Source organism: Bubalus bubalis, chromosome 10 (assembly GCF_019923935.1).
Source record: "Bubalus bubalis isolate 160015118507 breed Murrah chromosome 10, NDDB_SH_1, whole genome shotgun sequence".
In the NCBI taxonomy this organism is placed as follows: domain Eukaryota; kingdom Metazoa; phylum Chordata; class Mammalia; order Artiodactyla; family Bovidae; genus Bubalus; species Bubalus bubalis.
Window position 1 is genome coordinate 70,435,369 of NC_059166.1, and position 25,876 is coordinate 70,461,244.

A 25,876-nucleotide genomic window follows, 5' to 3' on the forward strand; every position below is an offset into this window, starting at 1 on the left:
AATGAAAGAGAAAATTTCTTTTTCTTTTTTGCCTAAGAGTGCTAAAAAAGATCTAAAGTTTCAGAATAAAACTATTGGATAACTTTTATTGTGCTTAACTGTTCCAGTCACTGTCATAATAAAGAACACACCTAGGTTCTTTTTCACGATATTTTATTTAATTCTTACATCTGTGCTATAGTGTGGTAACTTATGTCGGCAGAACATAAGTCAAGCAGTCATCTACAAATGTGATTTTTAAGACACCGTTTTGGGAAGAAACAAGGGATGGGGCAGGACAGAGAAGAGGAAGAAGCCAAATAAGAATGTGTTTCTACAACCTAGATATCCATCAACAGATGAATGGATAAGGAAGTTGTGGTACATATACACAATGGAATATTACTCAACTATAAAAAGGAATGCATTGAGTCAGTTCTAATGAGGTGGAGGAACCTAGAGCCTATTATACAAAGTGAAGTTAAGTCAGAAAAAGACAAATATCATGTATTAACCCATGTATATGGAATCTAGATAGCACTGGCGATCCTACTTGCAGGGCAGGAAAGAAGACATGGACATTTTGGACACAGTGGGGGAAGGAGAGGGTGGGATGATATGAGAGAATAGCACTGAAACATATACATCGCCATATGCAAAAGAGAAGACAGTGGGAGTTCGATGGATGATGCAGGGAACCCAAAGCCAGTGCTCTATGACAACTTAGAGGGGTGGGATGGGGAGGAAAGTGGGAAGGCTTTCAAGAGGGAGGGGACATATGGATACCTAATGTGGATTCATGTTGAAGTATAGCAAAAACCATCATAATATTGTAAACTGATTATCCTCTAATTTAAAAAGCTAATAAAATTTAAAAAAGGAAAAAAGAAAAAAACAGGCTTCCAGGAATAGTCCAGCAGATGATGCTTCAGCCTGATCCCACAGAGGAACTCTGGATTGTAAACTGCAGCTCGTATTTATCCACCACCAGGTTAATGAGCTAGGCTTTTATTTTCCTTAATCGTCAGTCATTGGCTAAGGGCTATCCAGGGGATGTATAAACACTGAGGTACTGGGGCTCTGCCTATGGGCAAAGGTGGTCCGGTAGCCAAGGGCAGTTCCTCCAAAGAAGAGTCTCAGGTGCCTTCAGGTGGTGGGTGGTAGAGCTGGTTACTGGAAACAAAAGGAAGTTGAAGCTGGAGAAAGGGTGGTTCAAAAATGTAAGGGGGACCCAAGAGGATCTGAGAAAGCACCCATGGGTCTGCTACAGATAGTTACTATTTTTTCCAGTTTAGAGAGAAAGAAACAGAAAGGTTAAGTGCCCAGAGTCACTAGGAGAATGAGTACCAGTGTATCTGACTCCAGATTCCTTTTCCCTTTAATGTGGTACCTCCAGTCATGAAGATACTCTCATTTGGGAACTTCTAAGAATCTTCTTTCTCGTATATCATTGGGCTGTTTTATTCAAACAGTAAACTTTTTCAGGTATTCTTTGAGATCTGTAATGCATAGAGAATTCTGTATGTGTGTGTATGTGAGTGTATGCATATGCTTTTATCTTTTGGGAAGAGAATCTATGGCTTATGCAAATTTCTTAAAGGAATATAAAAAACAAAATGTTTAGAAGCATTATTTTAAATAATCATTTTCTATATTTACCTATTTTCCTGCCTAGGATTTTTTTTTTTACTTGCTTATCAGTCTTATGTCTCTAAATCATTGTTCTTAGGAGCTCAAATTATGATAATCACAAATGGCAATTTAGGATGATAAAAGCTTTTTATTTCCCTTCTTAGAGCACCACTCTTACTGCATCCGAGAGGGATTGGTATGAACTCTTTTTTAAACATTTGGTATAATTCAGCATTCAAGTCCTCTTGTCTTAGGCTTTTATTGTTGGAAATGTTTTTATTACTGATTCAATTTCTTTACTTATGATAAGTCTTTCAGGTTTTTATTTCTGACCAGTAGCACACAGAACTTATATATTATTTTGTTAGGGGGAAAGAGTTTACTTAAAAATAAAGCAAAAAATTCACTTGGGGCCTTAAATGGCTTGTGTTTCGCTGATCAATTCAACTGGATAATTGCCAGATATTCACTTAGTGTCCATATGACATACACACACACATACAACCTGGCCATCAAGTGATATTTTTAAAAAGCTATTTTTAAATTCTAGTAATTTTATTGAATGTTTTTCTTCTGATTATGTGATACAAGTGGACAGAGTCTTTCTGTGTACAGTTAACCACTAGGACTTCCTTTATAGAGTGAGTCTGAGGGTGTTTCTGTAAAGAAGGGACATTCTAAACTTCAGCATTGTAGGGCTGGGCCCCATGGACTGAGAAAACTCTGAGGCTTTGCAGAGAGGGGGTACTGGGTAGAGGAGACTGATACTGAAGGTTGTAGGGAGTGATGGTGGTATAGACTTAAAGCTTTAGGTGCCTGGATAGATGGATTGCCCCAACCTAGATCCAGGCTCTGGAGGTACCAGGAGAAAATCTCTGACAGAGAAGTGGTGACTTTCTCATAAGTTATGCTGAAAAATGGGTAAGGGTCAAATACACTCATAATCTTAGCCACTTTGACAAAGTGATGCTCTTAGATTGTTTTACTCCCACCTATAATCCACCCTTCAGCCATCTACCACTTTGGGTCCCATTTTGCTTTTTCCATGTTATATTTGGATATAATATAGTTTAATATTGTTAAATTTCAGGAGTGATCTATCTTACTAATGCTCCAAATGAGGATGGCAGGCTGCAGGTTGTGGTGAAAAAGTGTGAATGGAAAGCAAGATATTTGCTCTCTCTGGAGAGCACCAAACATATAGATAGTAAGCACAGGGCAATATCTGTCAAAAGAACAGAAGATGGAAGGAAGGAAAGATTCTGTGTCAATGGGGCAACACATAGCCCAAGGCTACTGATTTCTTCTTAAAGAGAGAACAAGATATTTTCCCCCATACACGACTATCTCGGCATTTTAGATTGGAAATAAAGTGTGGCAATTTCATTTTTTCATTTCCATTGCACTACTACCAGGTATGAGGGGTGAGGAATCGTCAGGGACGCGTTTAAATTACAAAGTATGTAGAGACTGGATGCATCTTTTCCTCTAAGCTCAGAGCCAGATCCCCAGAGGGCAGAGAGGCAGGCATTCTGCGCTGGGGAGCAAGGCAGTCTCACCACTTGTGGGCCGAGATGGCGTCGGTCCCGGTCACTGAGAAGACCCCTCACCACCCCCCACACCCCACCGCCCAGGATTACTCTGGGAATAAATCAACCCAGACCATGTTATGCAAAGACTGAGCGGTGCTCTGGGGTCCCCCTCTTCTGGCCTGGGCGTGCAGATTCAGGGCTGTCCCCTGAAGCATCCTTGATGTCATCTGAGAGTAGAGGTGGGGAGAGTTGCTTCTCCCCTCCCTCGGCACCCCCCCCCCCCCGGCCCCCGCCACCCCGAGATGACAGGGTCGCTTTCTTGGTTCTTTGGAGAGCTTTGGGTGTGGAAAAGTGTCCTCAGTCCCAGCTCTAGATGGGAGAAGAGGAAACAGAGGGAAGGAGATGTGGGGAAAGGGACTTCATTGCTCAGGCTTGACTCGCGCAGGTGAGGAAGTGAGTTCTGAGCAGAGCATCTGTCAGGATGGCAGACAGGTGGAGACAGGCAGTCCCGCCTCGGCCCACCCGGTTCCCTGGGCGGTCAGAGCGGCACCTGGGCCGGGCCTTCCTTCTCCGCGACGCCCGGGGGATCCCGAGCCGCGGCCTCCGTCTCCGCCCCAGCGGCCCCGGGGCCGCAGCCCCGCCCCACCCCGCCCCGCCCCGGCCTCCCGGCTCCGCTGGGCGCCGGTCGAGCGGCGGGCGCCCAAGTCTCGGCGGCCAGGAGGATGGCCAAGCTCCCGGAGCTGGAAGACGCCTTCCTGCAGGCGCAGGCTTCTCCCCCGGTTTCTCCCGAAGTCCAGGAGTGTTGTGTGCAGCTCCTGGGCAAGGGTTTACTCGTTTACCCCGAAGAACGGGTGTACCTGGCGGCCGAAGCGCAGCCGGGGCGCGCGCTGGGCAGCGGGGAGAAAGCGGACGACCCGGAGCTGCCCGGGGGAGTTAAATCCGGTGAGTGCTCTGCCCTCCCGGGACGTGACTGGGACTCGGATGTAGTTTTAAAAGGGCCTCCAATAATAAAGATAAACACATCGCAAACGTACATGTGTTTCCCCTAGGAAAATGCTGGTCGAATAGAAATTAAGTCTAAGGGATTTTGTATAACTCTCCTCCGAACCCCCATAGACCACCCCGTTTGACCCCAAGATACATTTAGAGCTAATTAATTGATTTTATATTCTGGTTTTCTTTATCATCTTTTCAACTGGCAATCAGAAATGCATTTAAGCAATGGTAACTTTTCCTCCGAAGAAGAGGATGCGGATAATCCAGACAGCAAAACTAAAGCAACCGATCCACACCTCTCACAGAAGAAAACCATCACGCAGATTATGAAGGATAAAAAGAAGCAGACCCAGCTCACCCTGCAGTGGTAAGGCTCCCTCAAGGGTACCTACAACACCTGTTGAATTTTTAAAGTCAGTATATTCAGATTCTTTGCTTTTCTCCATTTGGTTTTCAAACTTTCTTGGAGGAGTTTAAAAGACCAATTAGAAATTCATCCAAAAATTGTTTTCACTGAATGTTTCCTATAGAGACATATCCTGGTACGGGTGAAAAATGATCTGCAATGCAAATAAAAATCATCACTTTGTTCACTATTGGCTAACTTCTTTGTAATTTTGTAATTTCTTTGTTGTAGTTTCATTATTGTAATTTCTTTGAATGTAAGCAATAATGAATTTTTAATAACTTATTTGTTCAACATGCAATCAACTCATAAACTTTTATGTTTATAAAACATGAATCTTAAAAACTTAAAAAGAGGAAGGATCTTAACATTACCTTTTACTATAGAGCACAAATTCAAAATTGTGTATCAATTGTGTACCAGTTCAGCCATACGATGAAATATGTTTGAACTAGAAGACATAGATCAATCAGTTAAAATGGTGCTATTAACTTAAATAAATATTCAACTATTTTAAAAGTAGCTTTTATATATGATTTATTACAGTGAATATCACTAATTAGATTTTGTGGAAAATCTTCTAAAACCAAGAGTTTATCAATAGGCTCTCTAAGGTCCTACAGAACCTTTTATAATATTGTTTCAAAAGGAAGAGGAATCTAAAGTAGAAACATAATATTAAACTTCCCTATGTAGGGTAAAGAAATTTCCTCCCAAATTCCAAATAGGATGCAAATAAGTTAAAATGTCTATTTGCTGATAAGTTATACAATCTGTTTACATGTAAAATGTGATCTAAATCTTAGAAAAATACAATAGAAAAAGCAGTATCTTAATAAAAACTAGTACATTTTATTTCATTTAAACATTGAATTACAATTTGCATATACTAAATGTTTGTGATTGTGTCCTTAATTCTTCCAAACATTTGAAATAGAACCTTAATATCCTTCTAAAATTATGGCTAATCTATTGAAGTTGATATCTCATTTATTAGTTAAGAATATACTAGAGCAATAAATAATTGAGCTAATTATCTTAAATATTTAGGAAACAGCTATTTTCTTTAGGATAATTGGGGCAAAAAGGTTTTGACTTCAGATATATTATGAAGGTTTTTTGAATGATCACTTCCATTCAATTTGAGTGAATGGAAACAAATTTGGGTTTTTATTTTATAAATATAAATACATTACAATTAAAGAAAAAAGTCATATCCAAAATTAAAATTGTATTTATGTCTAGGATTAGTCAGTATTTTGAAGACAAAAACAATGCCAACAATATCAATATAGCCAGGTGAAAAAGTGGACATTATATGTGTCATTTAAATATAGTTTAAATAGTTGAATATTTCTCAGTAATTTTCATATGTTTTGAGACTATAAAATGTCATCATTTTTGTTTGAACTTTCCACACTCTCCCCTCCTCCCAAAGAGATATATAGTTTTTAAAAAACCTAGTTGAGTTATTTACCTTTTGATAATTTTCCCTTACGATTACAGATTATAGTGGGGATGTTAAAAATTAGAATTAAAAATTAAAGTGAAAAAATCTGCCTGAGTAGCTTCAATTTTCACTGTTAGCTAGGTGTTTGGTTTTATGTATGCAGATTTTACTTGGATTTCCATCTTTCTATGACAAAGGATAAAAGGAACCAAATCCCAGGAAACACATCTTGTAGTTTTCATCTCACGCACCTTGGGAACATGTTAAATCAGAGATCTTGAAGAGTTTCACTCAGTTTTAACCTAAATGTATATTCTATATTGCATTGCTCTTGTATAGTAGTAATTATGATTTTACTGTACATAAAAAGAATGTAAGTAAATTTTAGCCATTATTATCTACTGAAAGGGTAGAAGAATTGAGAGTAGAATCCACAAGTTCTGATTTCTTGATGGCTGTTCAGGTATTTGTAACACTTAAATATATGTTATTACATTTATATAAATTGTGTGCAGTTGCAATTGCTGGTATCCAAATTAAGTGGAATTATTTCTAAATTTTCAAAGATTATATGATTATGTTTATAATATAGAACTGAATTTAGTGTCATGTTTGGTGGCATCTATACAGAATAACATTATGTTTCGTGAGTACAGGATCTTTTAGGTAATTATAAGTACTGATTACAGCTAAAAAGGGTAGAGATAGAAATAAATCGGTACTATTTCAAACTTAAAGTTAATGTATTCTTATGTATTTTGCAAATAAATGTGTCACCAAACTTCCCTAACTATTCAATGTTCAGAGCCAGTTTGTGAGTGAAAGTAAGAGATTGTAGGCATTCGCCAACCTGAAGCCTCTCAAGAATGTTATTTTAAAAATCCATCACCTTCAATTTCACTATTCATATTTGGTTATCACAGAGCAAAGCCTGATGAACAGTGAAGATTTACTCAGAAGTAAGGCTTATTCGGGCATGTGGACCAGGCAGAAGTGATTTTGTCTTAGCCATGGATGTTTTAACTGCACTAACAGGTGTTCACTGAGGTTCTTGTTCTTCTAACTTTAATCCTTGTGATTATATTTTCAATATTATCCAGAATAAAAGAAGTCTACTTATGTCTGCTCATGAACACATTTATATAGAGTCTGTGTTCAAAAGGAGCATTAAAACAATGTGAGGGGGGAAGGAAAGAAGAAATAAAGAAAAGGTTTGAACTAATTCTTTGCCCTTTTTCTTAGGCTTGAAGAGAATTACATTGTATGTGAAGGAGTTTGCTTACCACGGTGCATCCTTTATGCACACTATTTAGATTTCTGCAGGAAAGAGAAATTAGAGCCAGCCTGCGCGGCCACCTTTGGAAAGGTAAATAACACATTTTGGCTATACTGCCTTACAACTAAAGTCATATGAGGCAGACAGTATGGAAACAAACTTAACTGTTCAAGTTTTCTTACAGAATATTAAGAAACCTGTTTGTAAATGAAATCTCTTAAGGACTGCATTTGGAACTACTATATGTTTAATGTAGATTTTACCTACTATTTTTTTTACCTTGAACTGTAATTCTATATGTTTTAAATATTAGAACCCTGGCTACCAGATTTAATGTGACCTTAAAAGAAGCTTCAGATAAGCTCCATTCCCTTCAAAGAGGGATACATTAAAAAGAATGGTATGGCCTGTACTGAGAAGCAAAATTAAGTGGAAATGACAAGTATCTTGTTAATATAATTGGTGATTGCATTTATTCTATCTCATAAACAGTTCTCTTAATTCTCCATTTGCTCTTAAGTATATTTACACCCCAAACTCCCGAGATGTTGTGACAGGATTGGTTAAATTTCTCTCCTTTAAAAACATTCCTTTTTACTGAACCTGTGTGGTTAGGATAGGAATCGCTATAACTGAATGCTACTGTATTTACATACATAGGACTCATTTTAAGAATTTGGAAACAGTATCTATCTCTTGAGAAAGTCTTGTTTTTTGAGATTCTTGTCCTGCTCTATTGTCTTAAAATCTCAGATATCCCAGAAAAATTGGAAGTTTAGATCTCAACTATTACATCTCTTATCAACTGAAATCCAAATTCTAACCTGTAGAGGGACTCATTGTATTAGAAAATAATGATGACTATGGTCTGGCTTCTCAGTTGTTTTTTTTTTTAATAAAATAATTTATGAATTTATTTTGAAAACTTATCTGTTTACAGCACACAGTGTGATAAGGGCATGGTAATCCAGTGATTTTGGTTCCAGCCTAGGCTCTAATTTGTTGAGAGACCTGAAAAGCACTTAACCTCCTGAAAACTCGGTTCACTCATTCTGTAAAATGAGGAGGTTGCATAAGACGACTTCTAATATCCATTTTAGCTGTAATATTTTACTAGGCCTCCTTATGATAGTAATTCTTAACTGTTTGGGGTGCCATGAAACACTGAGGATATGATAAGAACTACAGAACCAGTCCTCAAGAAATTGATGCACATTAATGCATAAAGTCTGCCATGGAGTCTTTAGAAGATCATGTCTAGATCTCCTAAGATTCAGGTTAAAAGTGCTGTTTTATGCAGAAGAGATTTTTGTTCATGACTCAAGCGCTAATTTTTAGTCAGTTTAGAGAAAAAGAATTTAAAACACTGAAATTTGAAACCAAAGAAAAGAAAAAATTTAAAACACTGCTGTGGAGATCTGGTAAGACAAAGAAAATTTCCATGTCCTTTCAGAGCTGGAGATAGATATTTAATTTGGGTGAATCTCTGCAAAGAATTACTATAAAGAAACTCAAATTTTTCCACAAAGTATATAAATAAAGTAATAATTGTTCTAGTAATAATATCAAGCAAGAGCACATATTGGTATAATCTGCTTTGGAAATTGAGAAAAGGGCAATGGAACAATATCATCAAAAAAAAATACCTCTCTCCCTGTGCAGATGTGTCATTATGTATCAATATGTGTATGACATTATTTTTTCCAGACTAAATATTTACTCAAAGCTCAACATTTGTTTTCTAGAATTAATTGATCATGGGAGGCTTGCAATAGAACCCCACACCTTCTAAAAACTAAAGTAATTGACTTTCTTTTCAGACAATTCGTCAGAAATTTCCCCTCTTGACAACTCGGCGGCTCGGAACAAGAGGCCATTCAAAGTAAGGCACATGAATGAGCACATTTCAGATCTGTACACATGGTACCTTATACATGAGGACTAACACAGTGTAAAACAAGGATTGTCTTTATCGGTGAATAGAACTAGGTATTCTCTTCTTGATAAAGCAGAGAACTGCTTTACTAACTATTAAGATCTAAAAAGAAAAAAATAAATGGATTTTAGAATAATGTTTAAAAAGCTAAATTTACACAGAAAAATCATTTTTTTTCTGGTGAAATAATCTTTATTTTATTTTACATTATTTATTTAATTTTGGCTGTACAGGATCTTTGTTTCTGCTTGGGCTTTTCTCTAGCGAGCGGGGGCTACTCTGTAGCTGTGGTGCGCAGGCTTCTCATTGCGGTGGGCTCACTTGTTGCAGAACACAGACTCGAGGGTGCATGGGTTTCAGTAGTTGTGGTTCCTGAGCTCTAAAGCACAGACTCAATAGGTGTAGTGCACAGTGTTGCTCCATGTCATGTGGGATCTTCTCAGACCAGGAATCGAACTTGTGTCTCCTGCATGGGCAGGCGGACTCTATACCACTGAGCCACCAGGGAAGTCCTCTGGTGGAATAATCTAAATGAATCATTTTTACAACCTTAAAGCCACGGCTGAAGGTACCAGCATCATGAAAAGGAAATGCAAATGGATGCCTAAGTGACTGGGTGGAATCCACACACTTCCAAAGAGCAGGAAGGGGAGGGAGGGATTGAACATGGTCCAGGTTCTTCCTCTGGTTTTTTTTCCCAGATAATAATTTATTTATATCACCCTTTTTTCCATTCAAGACAAATGACAGGCACAAATGACTCAATGGAAATATAAATATAAAACGAACAGTCACGTTTTCTCTCTGTTGATAACGTTAGCTTTTACTTATCTCTTGTGACAATCTCTGCAGAACCTTCAGCTACAGGTTCCTGTTCATCCATTATTTCTTTTGTCCGCCATTTTTTTTTTTTTTTTAGTTTTTCCTTTCCTAATGTCTACAAACATATTCAGATCTCTTCTGTGTTGATAAAAATAAAATTATCTCAAACCTGCTATACTCTTCAATATTGCTGTTATTTTTCTTCTCTTTGCTATTTCTTGAGAGTAGCTATCTGTTCACTTACCTTACCACTGATCACATACCTCTGTCTCGTCCATTTCTTTACCTGGACAAAAACTCAATGGCTCGTTTTTACTGTTGCTGATCTTCCTAGGCACCTGTCTAGAGTTTGAATCCACTGATAATGTCCTCTTAAAATAAATAAATGCATAAAGCTTCCTCTATGGCCTTTCTGTCATACCACTATCAAGTCTTTTTCCCTCTTCTGCCATTTATTTTCCAGTTTATCCAGTGTCTCTTTCTGCCCTAACATCTAGTCCAGCATTGTCCAAAAAAATATAATGCAACCACATATTTAATTCAAATTTTTCTAGAAGCCACGTTAAAAAAGTAAGATGAGACAGATGAGATTGATTTTAATATTTTTTTAAGCCAACATATCCAAAACATGATAATTTGACCATATAAAAAATAAAATTATTGATGAGATATTTTACATTCTTTCTTTTCTACCAGTGTTTGAGATCCCATGTGTATTTTATAGCTACACTACATAGCAATTCAGACTAGTCACATTTCAGATGGCTCAGTAATAGACATGTGATCTGTGGCTATTCTGTTGGCTAGCTCAGCCTCAGTCATTTGCCAAAAACATAGATCCTGTTTTATTGTGAATTCTCTTAAATCTGTGTCTGTCTCCATTCATACTTTCAAAACCTGACCTTGACCCTGTCTTTCTAGTCTGTTCAGTACAGTTCTCATCTTGACCTTGTGAAGTTCAGATTCAATCTTTTCTCTGTCATCCTCAGACACTTTCACCTGCTCGTGACAAACTTTTCTAACCTTGACATTAAAGGCCCATTACGATTTAGTGCCAAACCGTTTTCTTACCTTATTATCTGCTCCTCACTTTTCAGCATGCAGCCTGTGCTCTCACCAGTTTATTGATCACTTAGTTCCCTTTGCCTCCCTCTCAACTGCCACTGTTTTGTTCTTGCTGTCTTCCTCCATGGAAGATCTCCTTTTCCCTAGAAGGGAACTGAACCCCTATCCATTTAAAAGAATGTCTCCTGAACTTCCTCTTCTTTTGAATCTTTTCTTTGCCTCTTGACATTTTGTAGGCTTTTTCTTTGCACCCTCATGGGAGAAGGCAATGGCACCCCACTCCAGTACTCTTGCCTGGAAAATCCCATGGACGGAGGAGCCTGATGGGCTGCAGCCCATGAGGTCGCTAAGAGTCGGACATGACTGAGTGACTTGACTTTCACTTTTCACTTTCATGCACTGGAGAAGAAAATGGCAACCCACTCCAGTATTCTTGCCTGGAGAATCCCAGGGACAGGGGAGCCTGGTGGGCTGCCGTCTATGGGGTTGCACAGAGTTGGACACGACTGAAGTGATTTAGCAGCAGCAGCAGCAGCAGTTTTTGATACCTATCCTAGTGGGAAATTAACTTATCTCCTCCTCTCAAAAGATAGTGTTTTGAAGATAGAGACTTTGCCTCACCCATTCTTGTATTCTTCCTGTGGTCTGCTATGTAATAGATTGGACTCCCCTGGTGAAAGTGAAAGTTGCTCAGTTGTGTCCGACTCTTTGCAACCCCATGGACTATTCAGTCCATGGAATTCTCCAGGCCAGAATACTGGAATTGGTAGTGTTCTCCTTCTTCAGGGGATCTTCAAGCCCGGGATTGAACCCAGATCTTCTGCATTGTAGGCGGATTCCTTACCAGCTGAGCCACAAGAGAAGCCCAGGACTTCCTTGCTGGATCAGTGGTAAGAAATCCGCTGGCCAATGCAGGAGATGTGAGTTTGATCCCTGGGTTGGGTAGACCCCTCAGAGAAGGAAATAGTGACCCACTTGAGTATTCTTTCCTGGGAAATCCCATGGACAGAGGAGTCTGGTGGGCTACAGTTCAAGGGGTAGCAGAAGAGTTGGACACAACTTAGCAACAAAACAAAAACAATATAATAGGTTATCAATTAATATCTAGTTCACTGATTCGTGTTAATGTTAATAGTATTGTGACCTGAGAAATGAAATGCCAGATTGAAAAAGACAAAGTTGGCTCATTCCTGCTAACCAAATCAGCTTCTTTTCAAAGTTGAATCAGTTTAACTGGCTAATTTCTACTGAATTTGATTCCTGCTGAACTGTGTAGGGAGATAAAAGATTAAATAGTGTTTGAGGTAAATAGTGGAAAAAGAGGCTAAGCAAGGCAGAGAAATCCTCTTCACAGGGTCTACAGGAGGACAAGCAGGCAGGCTGCAGAGAAAGTCAATTAATCCTAGAAGGAGCCTTTAGGATTAGGAATGAATCATTAACCTTGTCCATTGTGACAGTGAGGCTCCCGTGTGTAGGTTTATGTTGTAAAATAATATGTAGTGACTTCAGGGAGTTTGTTTGGTATCTAACAGCTGATGCCCAAGAGCATAGCATTAACAATTTGAATTTGTTCCTACTTTGCTGATATGCCATTTGCTTTTTATAAATTGCATATTATACTTTTGGTATTTGATATCATGGGGACATTTTTTTCTTTGTATCAGCTAAGTATGTTAAAAGATATGGCAAGCTGTAGAGTTCGTGTATTTTGTCATTGTTCATATTGTGATGTAATTATTCTTAGTGAGATGATTTTCCTGACTTTTTTCATTTCCAAGAAATACTCTTAGACTTTTTTTTAATCTTAGAAGATAATATATCAAGAGGTAGACTCACCTAGTGGTTAGGAGTATGAGGTTTAAAGTTGAACAAATCTGAGCTTTAATCCCGTATTCCCATATATAACTGGGTGAGTTGTTCAGCTTTTCATCAAGAAATTGGCTATGCCATTAGCTATTAGATTTGGTATGAGAATTAAATGAAAAAAGTATAGAAATGAATGGAGACATGAATATGCTTTCAACCTCGCTATCCTTAATAGTAAAGAATTATTATTAATAGTAATATGAAATTAATAATATATTATTCACAGTGCATCCAAAAATCAGCAATGCAATTAAAAGTTATTACTTATTGAGCACTACACACACATGCACACATACACACTCACTCTCTAATCTTTACGATGACAATACAAGATTGGAATTACTGTGTTTTACAAAGGAGGAAACTGCAGTTCAAAGATCACTGACTTGCCCAAGGCCATACAGATACTATAAAATAAAAATGTTGGCATTTAAATCAAAGTTTATTTGGCTCTAAAGTTTGTGCTTTAACAACTGATAAAATTTCTTCTCTCCAATATGTCATATCAAAAAGTTGTATAATTGAGATTTTGAGGTATACATTTTATTTATTTTTTCTGATATAGCAGTTGTAAATGATCGTTAATATATTAGACTCTTCTTCAAAGAGCTAACAACATTTCTCAAGCATCAACATAAGGCATTTAAAATTATTTTAAATTTATTTAGAGATATTTTTGTTTTCTATAAAAGCAAATTTGTAGCACAGTTTTACGTTCTGCTTTGAATTTTTGTCCAAAATTTCTCTATGTTGGCATATTGTCTTTACAATCATCGTTTCTACTGGCTGTTTAATATTTCAAAAATTTGCCTTTTATGAAAAAATATTTTTATGTGTTTGGAAATGTGAAAAATTGATGAAACAAATATAAATGAAGAAGTAAGCATGTTTTGGAGAAACAAGATTTATAATTTCTCCCAATTTTACTAGTAATTTTGGAAAACTTTTTGTTGTCATTTTTATAATAGTGCCCAGAATGTATAATCACTAAATATCTATTAAATTATTTCTAACATGTGAATAAATTTAGTATTAATTTATTTATAAGTAAGTAAATAATAAACACAGTCCTCCATCCTTCCATTCACTCTCACCATCCCCTTCCTGCCAAGGAAACTAACAATCCCAATGGCAGTTTCTGCATGTTCTCAATACCAGTATAAAAACTGACTTTGCTTTTGAGGTTTTTTTCTCTCTTCTCTTTGATTCACCACCAATGTCAATAATATACTTTGATTTTCTTTCCTGTGCAAAATTTTAGATTTTGAATAAATACAAATGGATCAAAATTCTATACGTACAAAGAATGTTTAATGAAAAGTAATTTCTGCCTATTTTATATCATGAAAGTATTATTTTGAATATAGTATATTATGGATTTTTATTGATGTACAAAGCATGGTGCTAAAGAGTTTTAGACAATAGTAAAATAGGGTACATACTGTCAAAAAATTTTCACTATTAATATTCATGTATTCAGTAAACATTTTACTGTGTGTCCTGGTGCTGACTAAGCCCTAGAGATACAATAATTAGCAAAAGAGTCTGTGTCCCACCCTTGCTCAAAACCGCTCAGCAGGATAAGGGAAAAGACAGGGGAGCCCAATGAGCAGATTTCATGAGACTTCATGCACACAGTAAACTGTTTGATTTGAAGTTACATTTTAATTTCTTGTAGACTTTGATCAGTCAAATCTCGGTTTTCAGACATGACAGATAAAAGCTATTATCTTATTTATTAGTAGTGATTTAGTGGGTTAATAAAACTGATATGGCAGCTGCTCTTATCATAGTAAGTTATTGCAAGGCCCTGAACAGCTTAATCCCATCATTTCCTTATCAGTTATCATTTGTCTAATGTAAACTAACATCAGGGCTACTAGCTCAGTGGGAACATATGTTTCAGGAATTCTATATAATGACAAAATGGAAAAGAAGACTTATAGGTGTAGGTATAAACTGATCATCAAATGAAGGAAAGTATTGGACACAAAGTAAATATTTTAGTACTAAAAAGAGGAGCAATAACTTCATTTGTCCTATTAAAATATAACACACTCACTTTAAAATGTGGACATAAAAATTAATGAATAATTTTTCTTCATTCCTAAAATGTAAATGATGTCTGTCTCCTGATACAAGGCAAAGGACAGTTGATGCTAATGAATGAACACAATTTTGTTAATCACAAGGACTACTTGTATTATGCAAATGTTTTATTAGCTAAATTAGGTAATCATACCCAGGATTCTTACGCAGTCATCATATATCTTTTAGGATAAAAATGGATAAAAATCATATAGGGAGAAAGAACTGTGGAATATTTGGAAATAGAGTAACCTACAGGATAGGCATTGTCTATTGGTATATAAGTTAAAAAAACTATTTATCCCATAGTGAGGCAAACCTCACTTTTTTATTCAACATTTACCTATATATATTCTTATTATGCTAGAATATTTCTGGCAAATATTTCCTAGCAAGATTTATTTTAGGGTAATATTTTAACAACAAATAATGATATAAAATGTTGCAAGTGAGATGAAAAAAATTCACATATGTTTTGTTTGAAATTACCTCCCCTGTTTTATGAGTTTTATCTTCAGCTGTTAGGAAGACAGAGAGCTGCTCAATTATCTCTCTCAAAGACACTAAATCATCACTCAGATGATAACACGTTCCTAGTTAGACTAAAAGGAAGAGTAAAGGGGAAAGATTATTTTACTGGCACTAGAAAAAACTGGATATGAAGTGTGCTAAAGCATTACAATGGTCATTGCAGAATATTGAGATTTATATTTCTAGCAATTTCTAGTCTTTCCACCTAAATACACTGACTGCCATGTCCTTTATATACATTGTTCAGATATACAACTTTTGTTCAACTCCAGTATTTTACCAGTAACCTGAAAAGGCACAGTCTTAGAAAGGAGTTATTGAAACTATTGGCTTTAAGAAAATGTGTGTTTTATCAGTTTCTAGATTTCTAGCAGAACACATTGATTGGTCCAATAAATGAGGATTTTTCTATACATTAATTTCTAAGGGGGAATACAATGAAGGGAAAGATACAATTCCCTTCCTCTAAATCTTATTGGTTAGTAGGAGAGAGAAGCTGTGTGTGCTCATACCAACAGTACGAGATACAAAGCTACATGGGATAACTGACCAAGAGTTCGAAGGACAGAGAAATTAATTTTACCTAAGATACCGTGCAAAACTTGCTTGATTCATGGATAACAAGTGAGGACATGTAGGAAGAAGGGCATTCCCAGAGCAGAGCTCAACAAGATAAAAGCACGAAGGGAGGAAAGCACACATTGTTTATGGAAAGCAAGGAACTCAGGAAGAGAGAAATTGTCTTCATTATTATTCAGTATAAATAGTTACCACCTATTAAGCGACTATTACATGTAAAGAACTTTACGTATACTTCACCTTGAATTTCCACAGCAGCCTGCAAGTAAAGTAATATTTATTTTACTTTACTTTATATGTAAACTATATATTCAGTAAATGTAATAGTTTATTATTATTATTATTCACAAAAGTGAAAGTGAAGTCGCTCAGTTGTGTCTGACTCTTTGCGACCCCATGGACTGTAGCCTACCAGGCTCCTCCATCCATGGGATTCTCCAGGCAAGAGTACTAGAGTGGGTTGCATTTCCTTCCCCAAGAGATCTTCCTGACCCAGGGATTGAACCTGGGTCTCCCTAAATCATTCAGTACTTGTGGTAGAGTTAAAGGAATTAGTCAATTTCCTCACATCGCATTAGACAAGAGATTTTAAAATCTCTATCAAATTTTAAATTGTGCTATGTTTAAGTGTATGATACTGTATGTATGCCCTTTATTAACAAATTCTTGTTTTTAACATTTTCTTTATGATATATTATTATATTTAACTTTTTTCATGTGATGAATTTATTTATTCAACAAATGTTTATTACCTTTATAGGGAGCTTATATTCTATAGGGTATGTTTGTTTACATATAGAATTTCAAATATGAAACATTCAGACCAATGGTATTGTTCTTAATGATTCAAGTTAGCTATTAATTCTTAATGATTAATGCTGAAGTTGGAGAGGGAATGTGTCTGCTGGGTGCAAGCATGTTTGAACTATATTTCATCTAAGAATTTCTAATTATAAATTAAATTAAGATGCAGTGTAATTTTGTATCATGAGTATGAAGGGAACATGGTCTCACAGAGAGTGCTCTGTGGAGCTTCAGGTTTGAATTTTGTCTTCAAACTCATAACCTTTCACACAACTTATTCAAAAAATCACATAACCTTTTTGAACTTTGCTTTGAAATGGAAATATTACTTTACTTGCAGGCTGCTGTGGAATTTTGAGGTGAAGTATAGGTAAAATTCTTTACATGTAATAGTTGATCAATAAGTGGTAACTGTTTATACTCATATTGACTATCACCTGCTTCAGTTTTAACACATGTTAGTTTGCAATTCTTTCTTTGCATGCTTCCCCCCGCCCCACAAGACTACCCACTCCCCCAGGGCGGAAACCCTCATCAGTCTCTTTTTCAGGGCGGAAACCCTCATCAGTCTCTTTTTGAATCCTTAGCTCCTAGCACATAGTAAGCCTTGGATACATGTTTGAAAGAAGGAGTGTTCACTCTTTCACTAGTTCCTTGTTGGCCAGCATATTTATAAGGTTGTGCTCATGTAACATGCTCAAGTACATCAACATGTCTCAATTATGAGACATTGCTAATGAGAAAAGGGCTGGCTGCTTCTCCCTTGTAGAGTGGAAAATTGCTGACCAATTACCTTCTTCAGGTGTCAATGTGTATCTGGTTGATGGTTTCATTTATATGTGACCTATACATAAAATACATTACTTAAAAGATTTTTTTTTAAGATATAACATCTTGATTCTCATTGTAGGTGGAGGTATTAAATACTTCTATTTTTAAAGATGTGTGTGCTTAGTTGCTCAGTTGTGTCCGACTCTTTGCGACCCCATGGACTGTAGTGAGCCAGGCTCCTCTGTCCATGGGGATTCTCCAGGCAAGAATACTGGAGTGAGTTGCCATGCCCTCCTCCAGGGGATCTTCCTGACCCAGGGATCAAACCCAGGTCTCCCACATTGCAGGTGGATTCTTTACTGTCTGAGCAACCAGGGAAACCCATTTTTAAAGATATTCTGCCTTAATGATGAGAAGGGAGGAAGCAAAATAATAGCAGTTTTATAAAGATAAGGAACAAATGAATTGTGTAATAAAAATATTCTTTCCTTAAAAATCTGAAGTAAAAAAAGAATTACAAATCAGTTACTCAGTATTTTGGGGGGTCCTAAAGGATGTTGCAATTTTTACAAAAAGTGATCATCAAGTGATATTTTTAAATGAAAGTAAAGTTTGCCTAAGGGTTTTTCAGTGTGGTCGCTGCTCTGTGACTGGCAGGCAGCTGGGCTCAAGAAGCCATGAACCAGGGTGAAATGCAGAAACGTATAGGTTCCTGGTTGATTATCCAGGTCTGGGTTTTAATCATTGTGTTGACAGCTCACACGGTGGTCAGGATACAGTGTGCCAGCTAATATTTGCTGAACTCGTGGTTATCCCTTTGAGTTGTCTTAAAAATGTTGTCTACCACATGTGAAGGCAAGTAGTTTCTTCTCAGTTTACATGGCAAAACATTTCATCATGGTGTAATATGACTTACATGTTGAAAAAAGGATTATAGATGAGAAACAAGAAGATCAAATTATATAAAAGAATGAGTGCTGAGTGCTAAGTTGCTTCCATCATGTCTGATTCTTTGTGACCCTATGGACTGTAGCACGCCAGGTTCCCCATCCATGGGATTCTCTAAGCAAGAATACTAACTAGAGTGGGTTGCTATGCTCTTCTCCAGGGCATCTTCCCAACCCAGGGACTGAACCCATGTCTCTTAGTCTCCTGCATTGACAGGGGGATTTTTTTTACCACTAGCACCACCTGGAAGATCAATCAACTTTTAAAGCAATGCTTACTACATATTGCTTCAGACAGTGGCTACAATGATGTTTGTATTAATTCATTTTTAATTGGAGTATAATTGATTTACAATGCTGTGTTAGTGAAGTTATTTGAACTGTGGCATCTGCAGAGCAAAGAGCAAGCTTTGCAAAAGATCATGAAATTGCAGTTTATTTTCACTGTAATAGTTTCTCTTGTTCTCAGGCATCTCTCTTGCTTTATTTAACCCAATACAAAGTCATTTTCTTTTGGTATCTTAGTTCTAAAACCTAATAAAAGAAAAATAGTTATAATTATTTCAGACTTATGTTCACTAATCCTAATATGCTTGGCTGAATGTCATCTAAATATGTCCATGTGTTATGGTTTTTAGGTATTTACCTTATCATTTTCTATTACTATAGCTGCTTTTGGTAATGTCTTTATCTATGATTTAAATAGTTTTCTTCTTTTAGCTTCTAATTAGAGACAAATGAACTCAAAATTTTGGAGTTTGCTCAAGTTTCGTATTTCCTTCATTTCTCTCTTTGTCCCAATATACCATAGAGGTGCTTTTCCCTTATCTACCAGAGGGTTATTTTCTTACTGTAAAAATGGAGCTTAGTCTCTTTAGGTTAATAGACTGCTTTCATTTTTCTTCCAAAACTGAAGGCTTGAACACTTATTCCAAGTCTGCTACACTCATAAAATATCTTCACTACCTTGATCAAATAGAACAGCTCTTTCTGAAGCATTTCTTAGTATAATTATGTAATTTTTTCATATTTAGAAACGCTTTCTTTTCCATCTCAAATGGCCCAGTGTCATTAGAGGCATCTTCTCTACCACTCTACTGCCCTTGAAACCTAATGGGTGAGAAGCCATCTCTGGGACTCACACTTACAGAGGGCTCTGTTTCTGCCCTCTTTCAGCTGGTCTCCTCAGGAGACAAGGAATTCACAGCCCATATGGATGTGCCCACCTGGAGACCACATGCCCCTTCCAGCCCACATTTTAAGTCCATGGGGCCCAAGAACTCCAAACGGCCTCAGGCCTGCCTCCGGGGCCTATGTAGGCCTCTTCCTTCATCCATCCTCAAGAGACATAGACCTACTGGGTTGCTCGGGGGCAGCTGTTCAGGTGTGTGTGAGGGTGGAACTTGGATGTGGAGGCTGGAGTGGTCTCGAGCAGCCCCTCACAGTGAACAGAGGAGCGGAGGCTGGGGAGAGAAGTGAGGTGGGGATGGCTCTTCTCACACCACCATGTTTCCTCATGGAACTTCAGGAGGCCAGGCATTCTACATTCAGACGTACCTGCCAGATCATTATGGCAGTATGCTGTCACGACAGGAGGACAGGGACATTTTGTTTCACAGTGTGGTCACTCGATTTATATATTTTAAGTAATTAGGTATAAGGCCTGTGAGCCTCCATTTGTACTCTTGTCCTGAGACTTGAAAACATTTAGGGTTAGAGTTGCTCTGCCAAGTCCCTTCTTTATTATTGAGGTCAGCAAAGGGGCCTTGAAGCATAGATCCTCCATTGTCTTCTCCACTTCAAACTCAGATGGCAATGCTAAGAAGTGAATTTTTAAATATGATTACACTGAAGTCTACTGGAAGCCCCCTTATCCTTTTATTTCATTCCTTCCCTAATTTTAGATGAATGCAAATTGAAATGGTAGATAACCAAATATTTGATGGTGCTGCATGGTAGGCAGAGAAGGGAAGGGAAAGTGAAGGCAGAAATGAGCAGACTTTGGCCACCCTCACTAAATACCCACTGTCTGACTGGTGTTTGTGACCTGTGTGTAGCATTTGTACTTGAGTGTAAAGTAAGTCAGGATTCTGCAGTTGAGGAGAATGAGGAACAACTTGAGATTCCATGGAATGCTACATTTGCCTGTATCTCCAGTTCCATGGAGAAGGCGATGGCACCCCACTCCAGTACTTTTGCTTGGAAAATCCCTTGGATGGAGGACCCTGGTAGGCTGCAGTCCATGGGGTCGCTAAGAGTCAGACAACTGAGCGACTTCACTTTCACTGTTCACTTTCATGCATTGGAGAAGGAAATGGCAACTCACTCCAGTGTTCTTGCCTGGAGAATCCCAGGGATGGTGGAGCCTGGTGGGCTGCCGTCTATGGGGTCGCACAGAGTCAGACACGACTGAAGCGACTTAGCAGCAGCAGCAGCCGGTTCCATAGAGACACTGATAACAAATTGTTTGTCACACTGTTACATTCCATGTTTCATATTTCCACTGATTCATCACATAGTTGTTTTCTCCCCACTGTTGCACAAAAACTTGAAGTGAAAATGACAGTGAATTGGGCTTTTCACTCCTGAGGAAAATAACTTTTAAAGGGTCATATGCTTTGTACATATTCTTATACATGACATCATTGTCTTCCCCACACATAAAGTCACATTCTTCTCCATTCAATGAATGTACTACGAAGAGGACCCGCTGTTTTCTGTTTCAGTTGACCACATTCAAATTGAACCAAGCAATTTGTAGATAGTTACACTGGATATACTTAGAGCCAGTGTCTACATTTACAAATTTAAGTGCCTACAGTTAAATGCCTGCAATTACATTTTTTTTTCTTTTCCTGGCTTTTGAAACCTAATTTTTTAGAGGTTTGAGGGGGATTGGCAGTAGATGATTTTCCTTCTTTTCAAGCTTAGAGCCAGAAATAGGATCATAAGTTGGGTTCATTTCAGTTCAGTTCAGTCACTCAGTCATGTCCGACTCTTTGCAACCCTATGAATCACAGCACGCCAGGCCCCATCACCAACTCCCGGAATTCACTCAAACTCATGTCCATCGAGTGGATGATGCCATCCAGCCATCTCATCCTCTGTCGTCCCCTTCTCCTCCTGCCCCCAATCCCTCCCAGCATCAGGGTCCTTTCCAATGAGTCAACTCTTCACATGAGGTGGCCAAAAGTACTGGAGTTTCAGCTTCAGCATCATTCCTTCCAATGAACACCCAGGACTGATCTCCTTTAGGATGAACTGGTTGGATCTCCTTGCAGACCAAGGGACTCTCAAGAGTCTTCTCCAACACCACAGTTCAAAAGCATCAATTCTTCGGTGCTCAGCCTTCTTCACAGTCCAATTCTCACATCCATACATGACCACAGGAAAAACCATAGCCTTGACTAGATGGACCTTTATTGGCAAAGTAATGTCTCTGCTTTTGAATATGCTATCTAGGTTGGTCATAACTTTCCTTCCAAGGAGTAAGAGTCTTGTAATAATCATGGCTGCAATCACCATCTGCAGTGATTTTGGAGCCCAAAAAAATAAAGTCTGACACTGTTTCCACTGTTTCCCCATCTATTTCCCATGAAGTGATGGGGCCAGATGCCATGATCTTCATTTTCTGAATGTTGAGCTTTAAGCCAACTTTTTCACTCTCCTCTTTCACTTTCGTCAAGAGGCTTTTGAGTTCCTCTTCACTTTCTGCCATAAGGGTGGTGTCATCTGCATATCTGAGGTTATTGATATTTCTCCCGGCAATCTTGATTCCAGCTTGTGCTTCTTCCAGCCCAGCGTTTCTCATGATATACTCTGCATATAAGTTAAATAAGCAGGGTGACAATATACAGCCTTGACGTACTCCTTTTCCTATTTGGAACCAGTCTGTTGTTCCATGTCCAGTTCTAACTGTTGCTTCCTGATAGTTACTGTTAAAGAAGGATTAAACACATTAAGATGTTACTTGAAAAAAGTCAGGAGAGGAAGATGATGATCAAGGGACTGCAGTTCTTATCTGTGATTCACTTCAATTCTACTTTAGTTTTCCACTTCAAAAATCTATATTAACACAGAGCTGGTTCTTGTTCTAGGTATCATTATTATGGGATTGGCATCAAAGAGAGTAGTGCATATTACCACTCCGTTTATTCTGGAAAAGGCCTGACAAGGTAGAGTCCTGCTATCTTCAAGACAAGTTCTCTGAATGTCTTTAAATAATACATATCGAATAAAATGACTTGCTAATTTTGCTTATTGAAATGTTTTCCTTTAAGCATCAGACCTTAATTTTAACTTTGTATGGACACTTACAATGACTGGGCAATTTATATAATTTGCAGTCATTAATGAGAAATTAATGGTGAGCCAGGTGTCCCAGAGAGATGTAAAAGAGAAACCATGGAAGCAGAATTACTTTTAAATTAATATTTGCTTCTAAGGCTAAATTGATTTTCAAGCTAGATTCAATAAAATAAAGGCAGAAAATGTATTTTTTTCTATGTGATAACCTGCTTTAAAGATGCTTTGGCCAGTATCTTATGAGAATGAAAAGCTTATTCATCTCTAGTCACATATGCTCTGATGTACCAGCTTACTTTAGTATGATAAAGCTTCTGACCCCAGCTACTGAGTCTCTGTGAAGGAAAAAATACAAATGAATATAAAGAACATGTTGCTCTAATCTGCCATCATCTCTCAGGAGGATGTTATTGACAAGTAAGGTGGCATCAAATGAAACCAGTGATAATATACAATTATTATTTTTTAAAAATTAGAACTCCAAACGATTAGATCTGCATCTGAAATTTCTTTATGGTGTGATTTACCAAGAACTGCTCTTAACTCTTAAAAGAATGATTTATTTTTAAAAGTAAGATATCTTGTGGAAAAGCAAATAACTTTAGTCACCTAAGTCATACTAAGATGAAACTCAGATACTATAGAGAACATAATGGCAGCTTATTAACCACTGCTTGCTGTAAAGTGAAAATACAGGCTAGAAGACACAAATGCTTCATATTATGTGCCTTCATTGTCTCAATTCTTAACTGACTGCTCAATATCCTTTATTCTGCTTTCCCTTAGAGGCTTGGGTCCCTTTGAAAATCAAACACATTTCTCTAGATTTATTTCACTAGTCGTGGTGTAGTTACTACTTTTGTAGGTCCTCTGCATTTCCTTGATAGCTATAACTGTATATGTATTTTTAATTACTGAAAAATGTTCTTATTTTTAAGGTTTTCTGGAAGCAAGCTGAAGAATGAGGTAAGAATTATTTTCATTTATATTATATATCGCTATAACATGTATTACAAGCTTAACAATAGGGTTATTCATCCTTATTAGCAAATATAGAAATAAATGTTATTTATGAAGAGTGCCTTGAATGGCTGAGCACTTCAGACAGAGTTAAATTAGATTTGGGGCAACTAACGATTCTTTACATGGACCTACTGAAACTCCAATTAACCTAGCAGGGGGAATTTTTCAGTTATTCTCACCTAGTATTAGATACTAGAAAGAGTATTTTTTAAAAGACCACCATTGATCCAGAAAATTTTTATTTAAATTTTAAAAAGCCTAAAGCTGAGGATATGGAAAAAACTGGTGTTTGGAGTATATATACCTATTTAGACAAAAACTTTAATAGTTGTTAAGAACCCAAATGTTATGCCGTGATGTTTTACCGTGTATGTGTGTAATATTGCTGCTCTCTTCTGCACTGGGGCTGATGGCAGGGTGTGGCAGAGGTGGGAGGTAAGGAGAAAGGGCCCACCACACACACAGCACACACTTTCTCACCCAACACACACTTTCTCTGTAGACTCCCCTCCCCCTTCTCACTCCCAACCAAAGAACAGGTCAACAAACTGACTTTATCTAAATGACTTAAACTACCATTAGAGACTGCATGGCTAATTAGGCACATGATCAGGTCTTCATTATCCTCAAGTTAACTAATCATTAAAGGAGGTACCACAGAACCCTGGGCCCATGACAATGTGTTGTGTGGTCCATCTGGACCTGAGGTAAATTGTAACTCCATTAGTTTGGTGAAATGATGCAAACATATTAAGAAATAATATAAAAACCCCCAATCTTCTGAAATGGCCAATTTCTTCCCACAAGTGCTTTTAATACAGTTAATGGCTAATTACATAATAAAATCCTCCAGATTGCTTTTTTTATCAATGAAATAATAGCTCTTTATTAGATAAACAGTTGTGAAAGTGCAAAAATATTGACTTAGAAATACACTTCAGTTGACTGAAGTTTATGTCAATAGGGAGTTTAAATCATTTCTCTCAGGTGTTCCTTCTACTGTTATGAAGAGCTGGTGGTACCATCAGTCCATTAGCTGGTACAGCATGCAGGTGGCAAGCCTCGCTTTATCAAGTAAAAGAAAATTTTTTCTCATGTCTACTTCTTCTTCCTTAGAAGAGCACAATAAAAACTCGGATATAGATTTTGTTAATAAAGTAAAAATAATTTTTCAATTAGCCTATACAGCCTATTTTTCTAAAGCTACCTGAAGCAATAATAGAGAATAATTATTGTGATTATTATATAAATGAGCACAGTTAAGGGCTGTTTAAAAGCTCAAAAATATTCTTTTTGTTGTTCAGTCACTAAGTCATGTCTGACTTTTTGTGACCCAATGGACTGCAGCATGCCAGACTTCCCTGTCCCTCACTATCTCCTGGTTGCTCAAACTCATGTTTATTGAGTCAGTGATGTCATCCAACCATCTCATCCTCTGTTGCCCCCTTCTCCTCTTGCCCTCAATCTTTCCCAGCATCAGGGTCTTTTCCAATGAGTCTAAATACTTTTTAAAAATTATAAGATACGTGTTTAACAAAGTTGAAATTTTTAAAAATTGTTTTGTATTTGGAGTGACCAACCATCAGTTTGCTCAGGATGTGAGACTTTCAGTGCAAATCTTCATATCCTTCAGGTCATTTAAGCATTAAGAATGGTGAGGTAGGGAAAACAGGTAATAATATTGCCAATTTTACAGCTAAGGAAACTGAGATGTATTTGTTTTCTTACAAATTCAAAATAAAATTCTATTTTTTAAACCCATGGTTGAAATGTTAATTGATAGATATGTGGTATTATAGGTATGCGGGAACAAAATTGTGAATGGATAAGTTTGATCCTATATAGTGTAGCAGAAAAACGTACCTTGA

The 25,876-nt window shown here is 37.3% G+C and overlaps 1 protein-coding gene across 1 annotated transcript in view; it reads left to right on the forward strand.

Annotated features, from left to right (window-relative positions):
• Window positions 1-3,794: 3,794 nt before the first annotated feature.
• RFX6 (regulatory factor X6) overlaps window positions 3,795-25,876 on the forward strand; it is a 52,008-nt gene continuing 29,926 nt past the window's right edge. The window contains exons 1-6 of the mRNA XM_025294748.3: window positions 3,795-4,085; window positions 4,350-4,506; window positions 7,238-7,361; window positions 9,092-9,153; window positions 22,778-22,855; window positions 23,924-23,951. Coding sequence (XP_025150533.1) covers window positions 3,866-4,085; window positions 4,350-4,506; window positions 7,238-7,361; window positions 9,092-9,153; window positions 22,778-22,855; window positions 23,924-23,951 — 669 coding nt within the window. The 5' untranslated portion in view covers window positions 3,795-3,865. The remainder of the gene's footprint in view (window positions 4,086-4,349; window positions 4,507-7,237; window positions 7,362-9,091; window positions 9,154-22,777; window positions 22,856-23,923; window positions 23,952-25,876) is intronic.